General features: G+C 38.7%; 2 protein-coding genes across 3 annotated transcripts in view; one reads left to right on the forward strand and one right to left on the reverse strand.

Annotated features, from left to right (window-relative positions):
- Positions 1 to 3,556: 3,556 nt before the first annotated feature.
- On the reverse strand, positions 3,557 to 4,339 carry LOC129716895 (pre-mRNA-splicing factor CWC22 homolog). Its single transcript, XM_055666739.1, has one exon. It carries the CDS (start codon positions 4,337 to 4,339, stop codon positions 3,557 to 3,559), a length of 783 nt encoding a protein of 260 aa, XP_055522714.1.
- Positions 4,340 to 12,107: 7,768 nt separating this feature from the next.
- The window catches only part of LOC129725757 (excitatory amino acid transporter 3-like), a 45,070-nt gene continuing 40,989 nt past the window's right edge, over positions 12,108 to 16,188 (forward strand). For both annotated transcript variants that reach the window (XM_055681933.1, XM_055681924.1), the window contains exon 1: positions 12,108 to 12,872. In XM_055681933.1, the coding sequence (XP_055537908.1) occupies positions 12,166 to 12,872 (707 nt within the window). In that variant the 5' untranslated portion in view covers positions 12,108 to 12,165. The remainder of the gene's footprint in view (positions 12,873 to 16,188) is intronic.

A 16,188-nucleotide genomic window follows, 5' to 3' on the forward strand; every position in this document is an offset into this window, starting at 1 on the left:
GTTGACTCGCTCGGTGTCATTCACCTGCGGATGATAGTTCGGGGTGCGCCAGTGTGTTACGTTGTACTTTGCCAACAGACCTTGAAAAATTCCCGACGTGAATTGAGTTCCATTATCTGAAAGGATCACTTCTGGGACACCAAAAAGCAGGAAAATTGTGTTTTCCACAAACTGAACCAGTGTTTCAGCGGTTGCTTGCCGGAATGGCTGCACTAGCACAAATTTGCTGAACAAGTCCGTCACAACCAGAAGGCATGTGCTACGCCCTTTCCCTGAGGCAGGAAGCGGGCCAACGTAGTCCATCGCTAAGAATTGCCACGGGTACTGGGCAATCTTTTTCTGTTCGGCCATCGGTGGGGTCGTGTTTTGGTTGGTGGCCTTGCTAGTCTGACACTGTAGACAAGTCTGGCACTTCTTTCTCACCTCCCCGTTCATTCGCGACCAGTAATACCGTTCCTTCACGGCGGCTAAAGTTTTTTCGTAGCCTAGGTGTGCCTGCTCATGGATCCTACTGATGATTTCGAGGCGTTCTGTTTTCGGTGGGTATCTTTTCCACTGAAATCTCTTATCTTCAACCTTATCGCCTCCCTTCACGTATTTCAGTATTTGTCCATCCACGATGCGAAAATCCGGATAATTTGCTTTGTCCTTCAAAATCTTCTCCATTAACTCTTGATGCTCCAAGTCCACGTTCACGGCGAAAATCGTTTCTACTGACCTAGACAAACAATCAGCGAGTATGTTGTTTTTACCTTTTCTATACTCTAACTCTATGTCATACGACTGTATCTTGAGTGCCCATCTCAATAGTTTTGAGTTACCCGATTCTACGCCGATCGTAAACAGCCATAGCAGACTACGAGCGTCAGTTATAACTCTGAACCGAGAGCCTTCGACAAAATGTCGAAAGTGTTCGATGGCCAAAAGAACCCCCAAGCACTCTTTCTCCACGCTTGCATATTTTCTCTGCGTGCTGCTTAGCTTTTTGCTGAAGTACGCGATGATTCTCGTCTGTCCTTCAATTTGCTGTGTCAGTGCGGCACCTACTGCATTATCCGAAGCATCAGATTCAATGGTGAATGGGTGACTGAAATCTGGATTCCCCAGAATCGGAGCGGATATCAGCGCGGCCTTAAGCTCTCCAAACGAAGTTTCCGCTGCTTCCGTCCACACAAACTTTTTAGCTTTCGCCTTTTTTAACAGGTCTGATATTGGTGCGACAATGCGGCTGTAATCACGAATAAACCGCTGATAGAACCCCGCTAGGCCAAGTAACCGCCGTACATCCTTCACACATTTTGGTCGAACGTAATCTAGGATTGGCGAGATCCGTGAGTTGTCGATCGATACACCATTTTCAGTCAACGCGTACCCCAGGCACATCATCATCTTTCTGCAACCAATTTAAGCAGGCGCACGTGCTCGCCAAACGTTCTCGTCGCAATGACTATGTCATCCAGGTAAACGAAAACATTCGGTTCGAGATCGAACCCGATCACGCGGTCCATCAATCGGCACATCGTAAACGGTGCGTTTGTCAATCCGAATGGGCAAACCTTGAACCGGAACAAACCTTTTGGTGTTCTAAACGCCGTGTAGTCTCGCGACTCCTCTTTGAGAGGAATCTGAAAGTAGGCGTCTTTCAAGTCCACTACCGAATAGTATTTTGCCTTTCCCAACCGATGAAAGATTTCCCCCATATTCCGCATTGGGTAGGAATCTTTTTTCGTCCAGGCGTTTATCTTGCGAGAATCTAAGCAAACTCGTAGCTTACCGTTCGCTTTCCGAACTGGGACTAGAGCGCTAGCCCACTCGCTCGAACACTCCTCGATAGCGTCCATTTTTTTGTATCGTTCAATCTCCGCTTCCATTTCCGCTTGAATGGCCGGTGAGCACCGGTACCATGGTTGTCTTCTTGGTCTCGCTTCCTCACTCAGTACTATCTCGTGTTGTATCAGCGATGTTCTGCCTAAGTGGTTTTCTGTCGTACAAGGAAAACATTTTATTGCTTCGACCAAATCATTCCGCTCTTTCCGCGTTAACTCGTGCTCCGTTTCAATAGTCTCTGGGGTTGTTTTAGACGGCTCAGGTAGCTCTAATCCTGGTATGTCTAACGTTGTGTCTGGTTCGACGTTTTTCAGCGCTGGCAGTGTTTCGATCGGTAATAACGTGAACTCAATGATTGCTGTCGGCCTCTCCTTGGCCTCCCATCCTATCGTCATGGCAGGTTCAAACCCACCTGTATTTCGCATCATTGGCTCAATTCCGAAAGACTTCCAAAAATTATATCCCAGAATCAGTTCACGACAAATTTGCGGTACTACTAGCGTTGGTATCACTCCTGTAATTCCGCGAAACTCCATCGGTAGCTGTACATAGCCCAAGCTCTCGTGTATCGTTTTGTCAGCCGTTACAATTTTCAGTGGACTATGCTGCAGTTTAAGTCCATGTTTCTCCGCAATATCCGTAATGCTCGTTACGCATACGCTCGCTCCCGAATCCAGTAGAGCGTCGTGCTCTATATCAAATATTTTTACCCTGACGTGTGGACAACTTGCCGTGTGGATTTTTACCTCACACACCTGCTTAAACGGGTCCTCATATGGACTAGAATTGGGAACTTTTCCCGCCGAAGGAATGCTCCTGTTCCCTAGATTGCATTCCCGTGGTAGTTTCCCGACAGATTTTCAGTTGTACGTCGGTTTCCTCTCTGATGGTTCTCACATGTCCATGTTGTTTTGTTCGGAGTACCGCAAAGGTAACAAAACATCCGTTTCTCCTCTCTGCAATTTCGCCAAATGTGTCCACGCTTCTGACAATTCCAACACATTGGACCTTGTCGATCCTCGTTAGGAGGTGTCTCCGTAATCGGTTGTTGACTTCGTGGTTTGGGTTGCCCTGGTGGCATACTTTACCGGTTTCTGTTGAACCGTTTGTCTAACGCGTTCAGCTCTTCTGTCTCGGAATATGAATCGTCAGATTCCTTTTCGGCTTCGATATTGTGGACATTAGTGTGACGGATTGGTCCTTCCCTTGATTGTCGCAGTGATGGGTCGTTGGCATCTATTCGGTATGTGTAGTACTCCAGTTTTCGAAGGTCTCTCACTGTTCTACACGCCAGCTTCGAGCGGTAGTGGGGACGCATGTTATCCCATATCACTTCAAAAATCCTCTGACTATCCAACGGAGTTGTTAGTGATTTATTCAACCGCTCAATTTCCATTTTAAACGATAGGAAGGTTTCGTTGCGGTTCTGCTTCCGTTCATAAATTCTACGACGGTTTCCCTGGTCCTTATTTGGATTGCCATACATGTAACGGATTCGCTGCTCGAAGTCTTGCCAGTCAATGAATTCGTCTGCGTAACACAAAGACCAGTCATAGGCTTCTCCTCGCAGTATCGTGTGTACCCTCTGTAACAGCGTGTCCTCACGAATCCGATCCATTCTTGCCAAGTGTTGAATCTTTTGGAGAAAATCTTCCAACGATCTTTGGCGCGAGTCTCCATTGAACGTTAGATGCCACTTTTCCATCCTTCTGTCCGCATTCTGGATTTCTCAATCCTCGATCTCTCGTTGTCTATGTTGCCCTGTTCTACTGTAATCGGAATCGTTATCTGTTCTTCTGGCTCTGTGGTCTTGTTCGTTCCTCCTATTATTTCGGTTACCACTCCGCCGCTCGTTATGTATTCCGCAATCATCTGACTCATCCCGATCTTCCCGATCGTTCCCAAGGGTTGTTCTCTGTCTGTGTCTGTCCCTTTGATAGCCATTTTGGCGATCTTGGTTATCACTTCGCCGGTCCATGCTGCGTCGGTTTGACGGTCGGTTCTCCTCGCGCTCAAACTGTCTTTCTGTACTTTTTCTCTGATGTGACTGCCTTTCTCCGGTTCTTCTGGAATGGTGCCCCAATCTATTTTCCCCTTTGACCCAGGAACTATCACTGTCTGAATCTTCAGATTCGGTAGAGATACAACTTCGCTGACGACCCCGACGTCTATCATTGTTATTTTCTGTCGCTCGCGCTGACGACCTTGCTTCAACTAGCTGTTGTTCTAACAATTTTAGCCTATGCCTCAAAAGTTGCAGTTCAAAATTCGTAGTCTCTTCCTTTTGGTTCTGCGGCGAATTCTTGGGAATTGTCCTGGTCGGTCTTTCCTGTTGGCCTTGAGATTCTGCTTGGTCTTGAGCAGATGCTCCGTTTTGCGCTTTTTCTTCGTCATTTTTCTGCTCCTCTACTTTCTTGTGATTGTCGTCAACTTTCCCCGTACGGTCCTCGTCTTTTCTAACACTATATTTGTTCAACACTTCCCGTATTTCACTCCCGAGTTCCCTACGCATTTTTTCAGAGTCGCGATCGTCCGCCAAACTCCGCGCTACCCTCAGTGCATAGTTCTTGAGGCGCGAGATACACCGGTCCGTATCTTTACCCCGCTCTAACTTCCCTCTCAAATCATTGACAATGCTAGACACCCGATCGTATTCTTGATCAATAGTGAACCGTGATTGATACTCCCGATTTTCCCTCAAGTCGTCCGAAAATAGTTTACGTAATAACCGATTTTTCGCATCCGCATCCGCGTTTACTTCATCAGCTCGACCACGAATAATCAACTCGTAAAGTCGCTATTTGCCGCTAGACGGCGCAAACATCTCGAACAGTGAGCTTTGCTCGACATTCAAATCCCGCCACGCGGAAGACACAACGAACCAAACTAAACGAATACGAATGACGTGAACATATTAGAACGTACTAAATCCCTCCAGTAAACACATTACATGATTTGTTTAACCAATAAACCATTTATTGGAGACTACAAAGAAACAGGTTTGTATTTTATATTAATGGCATGCTTGAATGTGTATTGTATTGGTATTGGTATTTCTTAAATCTAGGCCTATCTTCTATTGTTCGTGTGCTTTTTATTCCCTACTGTGCTCGTGGACCCATGTGCTTTTGATTTCAATCAGCTGCTTCATTAAAAATCTACAGTGACGCCACCGGCTTAAGCAAGTGCTTGCACCCGGGTGTCTAATTCGGTAAGATGGCGTTCATAAAATATTATCTATCATAATTGCGTGCACGTCAAAATTTGCTCACCTTAAATTTAGAGACACGGCGGTAGCATGCCGGTCGCGGCTGACTTAAGTCGGAAAAATTAAAACAGGATCTACAGGGCGTCCTTTAAGGAGGCCTCTTCAATAGAAAGAACGATACGACTCACCGAGACTGCTGCGACGGTCGCTGTTGTTGCTGCTATTGGTTGCTTTACTGGATACTGCTACGGCTGGCTGCTGATGATGATGTTAGTTGCTTTGCTGGCTACGGCTGGCTGCTGGTGATGACGATCACATGTGGCAACGGGCGTGCGATCGGTCGGCAAACGCCGACGGGGGATGAACTGCGGCGGGGATAACTCGCTTCCTTAGTGCCGCTTACAGGGAGATATCTCGACCTGAAACGGACACTAGCTCACCGGAGGGCCCCGGTCTACAGGATGTTACACGATGATGCGGATTTTGGGAATACCGGGCAGAGAAGGGGGTCTTCCGACGATGTAGCGCTGTCGGGAATTTCGTCCGATGGGGAAAAAAACCAGTGCGCGGTGCGCCTTTCGCTGCCCCTTTCCTCTCGTTCGTCTTGGCTGTCGAATAAATTGTGAGTAGCCGGCTGGCTATTGTACAAAGGGTCATTAGCACGTGAGCGGGTCATTGACATTATGAAATCTAATCTAAAATCTAAAATCTAAAATCTATCTAATTTTAAAATAAAGAAATTTAATACAACTCTACTATGTTCACATTATATGACTTACTATTAGAAACTTAAAGGAAAAACGCGGACAACAGACACACGCGCGACACTTCCGAAATGCTTGGCGGACTAGGACGAAATGAACGAGCAATGTAAGTCCTCAGATAAGGGAAGGTGATTCCGTACGACTTACAGGAAATACGTAATGTCCCGCCAACTTCTTCGGGTTACTTCGGAAATCTACGATTCTTTTGGCTGTTTCATTTTGGAATCTTAAATTGGCTCTATCTGTCCCTTTCCAACCTTTCTTCGAGGTTTCTTTAGAGACTATCGCGCTAAGTGAGTCTGGACGGGATTGTGAGCGGCTGACACTTAGAGAGAAATTATGCGATGGGATTGCGACAAGTGTACCGAAATAGCTAGCCTACATCTTGGCGCCAGCAGTTATGTTGATTTCGAAGTTACTAATAAATGCTACGGCTACAGATTCAACTCGTGGTTCAAAAGTTACGTAAAGAAACGTGTTATGTACACTGTTTAATCTCACTCATGTTTCTCGGAGATGGCTGAACCGATTTTCATAAAATCAGTGTCAAATGGAAGGTCTAGTTACCCCATAAGACCCTATTGATTTGTTTTGCAATCGGACTATTACTTTCCCTGTTATGTTTGAAAATGTGAAATCCAGCTATGAAAAGGAACATATTCCGAGGACTACTTGAACTCACTCACTTTTCTCAGAGATGGCTGACCCGATTTCCACAAAATTAGTGTCAATTATTAAGTCTAGCTGCCTCATAACATCATATTGAATTTAACTGTAATCGGAATGTAACTTCGTCTGTAAGGTACCGAAATGTGAAAATCACGAAACTTCATTATCTCAGAAACTACACAGCCCATTTGATCAATATTATTATCAGATCAGCGGGTTATTTAAGGGTTAACTGATGAATTATGATTGAACACGGGGTTTCAAAGTTTGGCTGCCCTATACGTTCCCATTTCATTTGAATATAATCGAACTTAAGCAACCGTTATGTATTAAATTGTTAATAAACAACGAAAGTCTGTTATCTCAAAGATTACATGACTAATTAGAACATAACTAGTGTCATACGAACGAGTCATCTCTCAAACTTACAAATAACAAATTTCATAGCAATTTTATATGTGGCTCAAAAGTTATGGAAAGAAAAGAATTTCAAAGACTATTTAAAACTATACCTGCCCTGATCAATATATGTGGCCTCAACAAAATTTAAATGTGGTATCGTACTATTTGAACGTTTCAAATTCATTGATTCTTTGCGATGTGTTTAAAGTCTGCAAATGCACGACGAATCGGCCAAAGGATATGATCAAAGTCAAGTAACAAATCGTTTGAAATGATTGGTTTTATCGAAATGACAACATCCTCGACTTTTGGCTTCTGTACATCGCCTCAATTCTGAATATATTCATTTATGGTGGTATTCGGTCGTTTTCGGCAGATTTTCTGGCATCAATCTGACACCGGAAATACCCATATTGGGAGGTATTTAGTTATTTTGGTTGTTTTCCAGAAACTAAAAGTGGTCGCCTTTAAATTCATAATGGTGTCCAGGGTCAATGTTTGGTTTCTATGCATCATCTTGATTACGGAAATATTCATATTGAGTATTATTCGGTCATTTTCGACTGTTTCCTAGAAGTTGCCATTTAGCGATTCAAAATGATGCTTGAGGTCAATTGTTAGCTCATTGCATCATTCTGGTTCCAGAGATACTCATATTGGATGGTATTTGGTTATTTTAGGCTGTTTTTCACAAACCGGAAGTCGCCATCTTGGCTGTTTCATTTTGGAATCTTAAATTGGCTCTATCTGTCCCTTTCCAACCTTTCTTCGAGGTTTCTTTAGAGACTATCGCGCTAAGTGAGTCTGGACGGGATTGTGAGCGGCTGACACTTAGAGAGAAATTATGCGATGGGATTGCGACAAGTGTACCGAAATAGCTAGCCTACATCTTGGCGCCAGCAGTTATGTTGATTTCGAAGTTACTAATAAATGCTACGGCTACAGATTCAACTCGTGGTTCAAAAGTTACGTAAAGAAACGTGTTATGTACACTGTTTAATCTCACTCATGTTTCTCGGAGATGGCTGAACCGATTTTCATAAAATCAGTGTCAAATGGAAGGTCTAGTTACCCCATAAGACCCTATTGATTTGTTTTGCAATCGGACTATTACTTTCCCTGTTATGTTTGAAAATGTGAAATCCAGCTATGAAAAGGAACATATTCCGAGGACTACTTGAACTCACTCACTTTTCTCAGAGATGGCTGACCCGATTTCCACAAAATTAGTGTCAATTATTAAGTCTAGCTGCCTCATAACATCATATTGAATTTAACTGTAATCGGAATGTAACTTCGTCTGTAAGGTACCGAAATGTGAAAATCACGAAACTTCATTATCTCAGAAACTACACAGCCCATTTGATCAATATTATTATCAGATCAGCGGGTTATTTAAGGGTTAACTGATGAATTATGATTGAACACGGGGTTTCAAAGTTTGGCTGCCCTATACGTTCCCATTTCATTTGAATATAATCGAACTTAAGCAACCGTTATGTATTAAATTGTTAATAAACAACGAAAGTCTGTTATCTCAAAGATTACATGACTAATTAGAACATAACTAGTGTCATACGAACGAGTCATCTCTCAAACTTACAAATAACAAATTTCATAGCAATTTTATATGTGGCTCAAAAGTTATGGAAAGAAAAGAATTTCAAAGACTATTTAAAACTATACCTGCCCTGATCAATATATGTGGCCTCAACAAAATTTAAATGTGGTATCGTACTATTTGAACGTTTCAAATTCATTGATTCTTTGCGATGTGTTTAAAGTCTGCAAATGCACGACGAATCGGCCAAAGGATATGATCAAAGTCAAGTAACAAATCGTTTGAAATGATTGGTTTTATCGAAATGACAACATCCTCGACTTTTGGCTTCTGTACATCGCCTCAATTCTGAATATATTCATTTATGGTGGTATTCGGTCGTTTTCGGCAGATTTTCTGGCATCAATCTGACACCGGAAATACCCATATTGGGAGGTATTTAGTTATTTTGGTTGTTTTCCAGAAACTAAAAGTGGTCGCCTTTAAATTCATAATGGTGTCCAGGGTCAATGTTTGGTTTCTATGCATCATCTTGATTACGGAAATATTCATATTGAGTATTATTCGGTCATTTTCGACTGTTTCCTAGAAGTTGCCATTTAGCGATTCAAAATGATGCTTGAGGTCAATTGTTAGCTCATTGCATCATTCTGGTTCCAGAGATACTCATATTGGATGGTATTTGGTTATTTTAGGCTGTTTTTCACAAACCGGAAGTCGCCATCTTGGATTTCAAAATGGTATTTAAGATAATTTCTGGCCTTTGAGCGTCATTCTGGATGAAGAAACACCCATATTGGGTGTTATTCGATCATTTTCGGCTGTTTCCCAGGAACCGGAAGTCACCAACCTAGAATCCAAGATGAGGTCTGTGATCGATTTCAGCTGCTGTGTATCATTTTAGATCCGGAGATACTCTTGTTGGACGGAAATCGGCCATTTTCAGTTGTTTTCCAGAAACCAGAAGTTGCCATCCTACAATACATAATGGTGTCTGAGGTCAATTTTTAGCTTCTTGCAACATTATGGCCCCGGAAATACTCATATTGAGTGGTATTTGGTCACTTTCTGTCATCTGGGCGTAATTCTGGTTACGGAAACATTCATATTGAATGGTATTTGGTCATTTTCGGCTGTTTTCCAGACACCGGATGTCACCATCTTAGAATTCAAAATGGTATCTGTGGTCGATTTTAGCTCCTGTGTATCATTCTAGATTCGGATATTATTATCTTGGGTGGAAATAGGCCATTTTTGGCTGTTTTCCAGAAACCGGACGTTGCCATGTTACAATCCAAAATGTTGCCTGAGGTCGATTATGGAACATACTTGTTACCATTAAAAACATTCACCTGCCAAATATGGTTCCATTTAGTTGATTAGTTCGCGAGATGTGCAGAAATTTGTGCAGAAACATGTGCTTCCAGAAGAAGGAGGGGCGTCAAACAATTATGGACATATTTGTACCTCTAAAAACATTCACTTTGGTTGTATTTTCTTGATTGGTTCTTGAGCTGTGCTTTGCACGTATTTGTTACCTCTAAAAACATGCACATGCCAAAGTTGGTTCCAATTAGTTGGCTAACTATCGAAATGAGTATAAATTTGTGTTTCATTTGTATGGAACCCCTCCCTTCCAGAAAAGGGAGGGATGTCGAACCATTATGGGCGTATTTGATACCCCTTAAAACATTCACATGCTAAATTTGGTTCCATTTACTCGGTTAGTTCTCGAGATGTGCAGAAATTTGTGTTTCATTTGTATGGTACCCCTCCCTTCCAAAAGAGGGAGGGGTGTCAAAACATTATGGACATATTTTATACCACTAAAACATTTACCTGCCAAATTTGGTTCCATTTAGTTGATTAGTTCTCGAGATGTGCAGAAATATGTTCCAAAAAAGAGAGGGGCGTCCAACTATTATCGACATATTTGTTACCCCTCAAAACATCTACATGCCAAATTCGGTTTCATTTGCTTGGTTTGTTCTTAAGTTGTGCAGAAATTTATGTTCCATTTATATAGGACCCCTCCCTTCCAGAAGAGGGAGGGGTCTCAAACTATCATAGGAACCTTTATCGGCACCAAAAACCCCTACATACAAATTTTTATGTCGATCGGTTCGGTAGATTTCGAGCCTCAGACTCGAACAGACAGACAGACAGACAGACCGGACTGCATTTTTATATGTATAGATTACAACATCAATATTTTAGAACCTAACGAGTGACTATACACTTATTGGATTGAAGCGTTCATGTAAACCTTTTTTTTTACAAATAAAAGTTTGAATGAGAAAGGCTGGGTCTGACCGCTAGGTGGATTAATTTAGGTTTTCATAAAATATATTTGCTATACCATTACACAATGCGAATTATTTTAAAAAGGAAAAAAAAACTACGTAGCAAATCTAGTTTTCATTGGCAGAACAATATTTTATTTTCAGTGGGATTGCGTGTAAGTTTCGCTTTTGATAGGATGTTTAGTATTATTGCATAGTATTTAGTTTTATTGTAGTTTATTGTATTAGAAATTACAGTGAATCTTGCGAAATTTTTGGAGTAACTCGGGAATCCCGGGAATCAATATTTCGTTCCCGGGATTGCAAACCCTATCCAGGATAGAACCTTGCGGAACTCCTGCAGTGATTGGGACGCACTTATGACCAATTTCCGTGTTGTAAACAAGCCCTCGATACTGATAATTCTCCAAAATCCTGTACAGCGACACCAGTACATGAATGCTCCTGACCGCAAGCGTTATAGCGTCCCAATTGGCGTCTTTGAACGCATTCTTCATGTCAAGCGTGACGATTGGGCAATAGTGTATGCCACTTCTCTTACGCTGGAGTGCTACCTCCGCCGTCTTGATGACGGAGGGGGGGGGGGGGGGGGCAAAAACTCCGGGCCTATATTTTGTCAAGGAGGTAGAATTCGAACAAGTCGATATATGATGCACTTGTAGAGTTACTCTATCTCTACAATTTGCCCAAACATTGTATTGTTGAAATTTCCATAGATACAGCGCAAAAGTCAGGCCAAGCTTGTAAAACCGGTACCTACGAAAATAAAACAACTCTGGCTATGGAACCATAGCAATTTTAACATTACAATGTTCAGACAAATTGTAAAGATAGAGTATATCTACAAGTTAATCATTGATGACTTGTTCGAATTCTGCCTTCTCGACAAAATATAGCCTAATGCGCATTCAAAGAGCAAAAGAGCGAAATTAAGTATGCCTTCCATGCATGCATGATGAAGTCATTTCAAAATTTTAAATTTTCTAACCTCTCAATTTTTCAAACAAAGGCCCTATGAAAATATCTGCCCCGGGCCCCCTTGCATCTCAATCCGACCTTGGATCAAACTTGACAACTAAAAAAAAAAAATATGTTTTAACATTTTTTATTAGGCTGGAAAGCTACATCGAAGAACTTCGTATCTTATTTGTGCACTTTATTAAACTTTTTTTATGAGTTTTAAACCCTTATTTTATGAGCTTGGAAAAAAATTTACTGCTCCTAAAACTTTGATAACAATTAACGACGTTGCGTTAATTACTATTATCGCAGTGATGATAGCTCATGGTATAGATAAACGGACAAACCTCATCGAGCTATAGCGATTCGCATTGCTCTGTCTTGACAACAAATGCATCAGTTGACGAGTCGTTTGAAGTTCACAAGAGAAGAACAGTTTAAGATTAAATTGAAATACTTTAGTTGACGATAATGGCAAAAAATAATAGTCGTATAGGCCGTCTTATAAGACAAAATATATTGATTCTATTAACAATAGGAAGTGTTGTGATTGGAGTGGCCTTAGGGTTAGGGCTCCGCTACATAGGCGAAGATATATGGAACCAAAGGACTGTGATGTATGCCAATTTTGTCGGCGATCTGTTCCTTCGATGCATTAAAGCGATTATTTTGCCTCTAATCATAACATCCCTAATTTCTGCGGTTGGTTCCATGGATCAAAGTTTGTCAAAAAAAATTGGTGGATTATCAATATTATACTATATGACCACAACTATTTTGGCGGTAATAGAGGGTATCGTCTGGGTTACAACAATTAAACCAGGACAATGGATGAACGATGAAAACACTTCTGCAAACAAACCAATTGCAAACATTACTACGGTGGACACGTTTTTGGATCTGATAAGGAATGCAATCCCTCCAAATCTAGTACAAGCGTGTTTGGAACAATACCAAACTGTCTTGACACCTCCAACTACATACCCAACAGAAATTAATCTTGGAAAATGGGATATTTCTGGTCGGTATATCACTGGCACTAATTTAATTGGAATAGTGGCTGCATCTATCGCTTTTGGAGTAGCATTGAGCACGTTAAAAAGTGAAGTACAAGAGGTTCTTACTTTTATACAGCAATTATCGGTTACTGTTATGAGAGTCACTGGTTGGATTATTTGGTAAATATATATTCAATCCACATATAACATATATATATATATATATATATATATATATATATATATATATATATATATATATATATATATATATATATATATATATATATATATATATATATATATATATATATATATATATATATATATATATATATATATATATATATATATATATATATATATATATATATATATATATATATATATATATATATATATATATATATATATATATATATATATATATTTATATATATATATATATATATATATATATATATATATATTTATATATATATATATATATATATATATATATATATATATATATATATATATAAATATATATATATATATATATATATATATATATATATATATATATATATATATATATATATTTAGTCTGCAATTTGGAATAAGTCGATACGATAAAATAAAAAAAAATTCAATCTACTATATAAAAATGGAATTCCGTAACGCTTGATCTTATTGATGTTATTCCCTCCGTCTCTGTAGTGTACAGTAATCATTATCATTTGAAATCGTTCAAAATCAGAAAAATAAGCGGTGACATACAGGTTCTTTAACCGGAAAATATTCGCTGATGTTCAGGAAAGACATTTTGAGAAAAATAATTAGTATCTGATTACTACAATTTGAGATATTATTCACAAAACTACGTAAAACATGCAAAATTATGACTTTCTAAGCTGAATTTGCCTCTAAATCAAAATTCAAAGCAATGATATATGATTATTTTTTCATTAAAATGTTTGTTACGTTCAGAAAAGACATTCGAGGAAAAATAATTAGTATCTGATTACTAAAACTTGAGATATTATTCATAAACCTACTTAAAACATGCAAAATTGTGACTCTTTGTGCTAAATTCACCTCTAAACCAAAAATTCATAGCGATGACATGAGATCCTCTTTCATTAAAATGTTCGTTAATGTTCAGGGGAGACATTCGAGGAATAATAATTAATAGCTAATTACTAAAACTTGAAATATTATTCACAGAACTACGTAAGACATGCAAAATTATGACTTTTTATACTCAATACTCAATTTGTCTCCAAATCAAAACTCAAAGAGGTGACATGTGATTTTTTTTTTCATTGAAAATTTCGTTGATGTTCAAGAAAGACATGGCCAAAGACATTTGCCTCTGAATCAAAATTCGAATCTATGATCTGTGATTTTTTTTAAGATGAAATTAACCCTCTAATGCCCAATACCGCCATTTGGCGGGCTTTAGTCAAACCTTTAAAAAGCTTCAATAAATACTTAAAAAATGTTTATAATGATCCATAGTGATTTTAACGGAACCCGTCCAGAAATTAATTTGGGCACTAGAGGGTTAAGGGAAAATAATAAGCACCTGATCATTTGAAATTTAAATAATTTCAATAAAACTACGTGAAAAATGCAAAACCAAGATTTTTAAGCTTAATTTGTCTCTAAATCATAATTCAAAGCGACGACATGTGATTTTTTTCAATGAAATGTTCGTTCATGTTCAGGAATGACATTTGAGAAGAAATTATAGGTATCTGATTACTGAAAATGTAGATATTATTCACAAAACTAAGTAAAACGTGCAAAATCATGAATATTTAGGCTCAATTTATCTGCAAATCAAAATTCAAAGCTATGATATGTGACTGTTTTCCAATGAAATGTTAGTTAATGTTCAGAAAAGACATTTGAGAAAAAATAACACGTATCTTATTGCTAAAAGTTGACATATTACTCAAAAAAACTACGAATGTTCAAAGCATTTTTGAAAATGATTTTCTGCATACAAAAAAACACCTTAAAATGCTTTCTTCGATTTTTTTTGAAAAACATATAATACAAGCAAAACTTTGACTTTTTAAGCATAAGCTCAAATCGCATCTAAATCAAAAATCAAAACGATGACATGTAATTTTTCTTTCTATAAAATGTTCGTTGTTTTTTTAACATTTCCAAATATTTTTTTTGCAGAAAAATCCATTCTTCTTACTTACTTCAATTTCCTAAAAGAGGTTTTACTGTGAACGATTGTCAAATAGCCCGAATATCACCCAGTATAGGTATATTCGAAACTGGGATGACTCCACACAACATTTTCCAAAACGGCGGCTTCCGGCTTCAGAAAAATAACCTAAAGTGGTATTTGGCCAACCATTTCAATAATTCCGAAAGTGGAACACCATACGTCGTTTGAAAATACGATATGGCGACTTCCAGTTTATGTGTGTTCTGTTCTAAAAATATTGAAGTATTTAAAGTGATGATGAACGTATAAGATGAGAAATATTTTTTAAGTAAGTTGTGCCAAAGCCGTAATGATTTATAAAAAATGATTCTTAAACTTAAAACCTTTGATCCCGAGCATCGGGAACGTTCAACTTGTTTAAAATAAATAGATTGGTAATAGATATTTTCCGTCATAAATTGTATTTCGTGTGCAAAAATGATTCTTAGCTTTTTTGGTTGGAATTAAAATTTACACACGTTTTTTACTGAAGGAGAAAAAGAGTAGGGTATCCCAAAAAAAATCGATGTTAAAAAAGTCAAGGTGCTCAGCCCTAAATTGAAAGATAATGTTATTTATAGTATTTTTGTAGTACATTTCGACTTTCTAAAAAATCGTTTTCAGGTTGCCCAAACGTGATTTATGAAAAAATGACTTTTTTAAGCTACGAAACCACTCTTTGGCACTTTTTGCAATTCTGTGAGATTCCCTCATTTTTCCACATTTTTCCATATATTTTTTTTTTGTAGGGTTGATTTTGAATATTTTACATGGTTTGGTTCAGCATTGCATTTTGTTATTCGACTCACAGAGCTCATTAAATATCGCAGAAAAGTTTTTTTTTCCCATAATATTTAGGTAAAACCCTTTGAAATACATACAAAAAAAATTGTAAGTCATGAACTGAAATTTTTACTGACGAAAATTTACATAAAAAAAGATCCTTGATATCTCAACGGGAAGCGTTGATATTGACATTTTTACACTTGATTACTAAGCATTAGGGTGTCCCAAAATTGCACATGTCTGGGGCTCACCCTCCAGATGATAGAAAATGGTGTTACGAACAAACTTTCGTTCGGCGGCAGCTCTAGTAAATGATGTTGTCAACTGGCCCCGATGACTTTTTTCAAAAAATCGGTTTTTCTTATGTTAAATCCAAAAAACTTGTTCAGTTATTCAATTTTCCATGAAACCTGATCCTTTCATATTTTTTAAAGGTTCTTTAGGGAGTTTGGAAAAAATTCGTTTCGGATTGATTATCGTCAATTTATTTTCCTAAAA

The sequence above is a fragment of the Wyeomyia smithii genome, chromosome 1, assembly GCF_029784165.1.
Source record: "Wyeomyia smithii strain HCP4-BCI-WySm-NY-G18 chromosome 1, ASM2978416v1, whole genome shotgun sequence".
Classification (NCBI taxonomy): Eukaryota; Metazoa; Arthropoda; class Insecta; order Diptera; family Culicidae; genus Wyeomyia; species Wyeomyia smithii.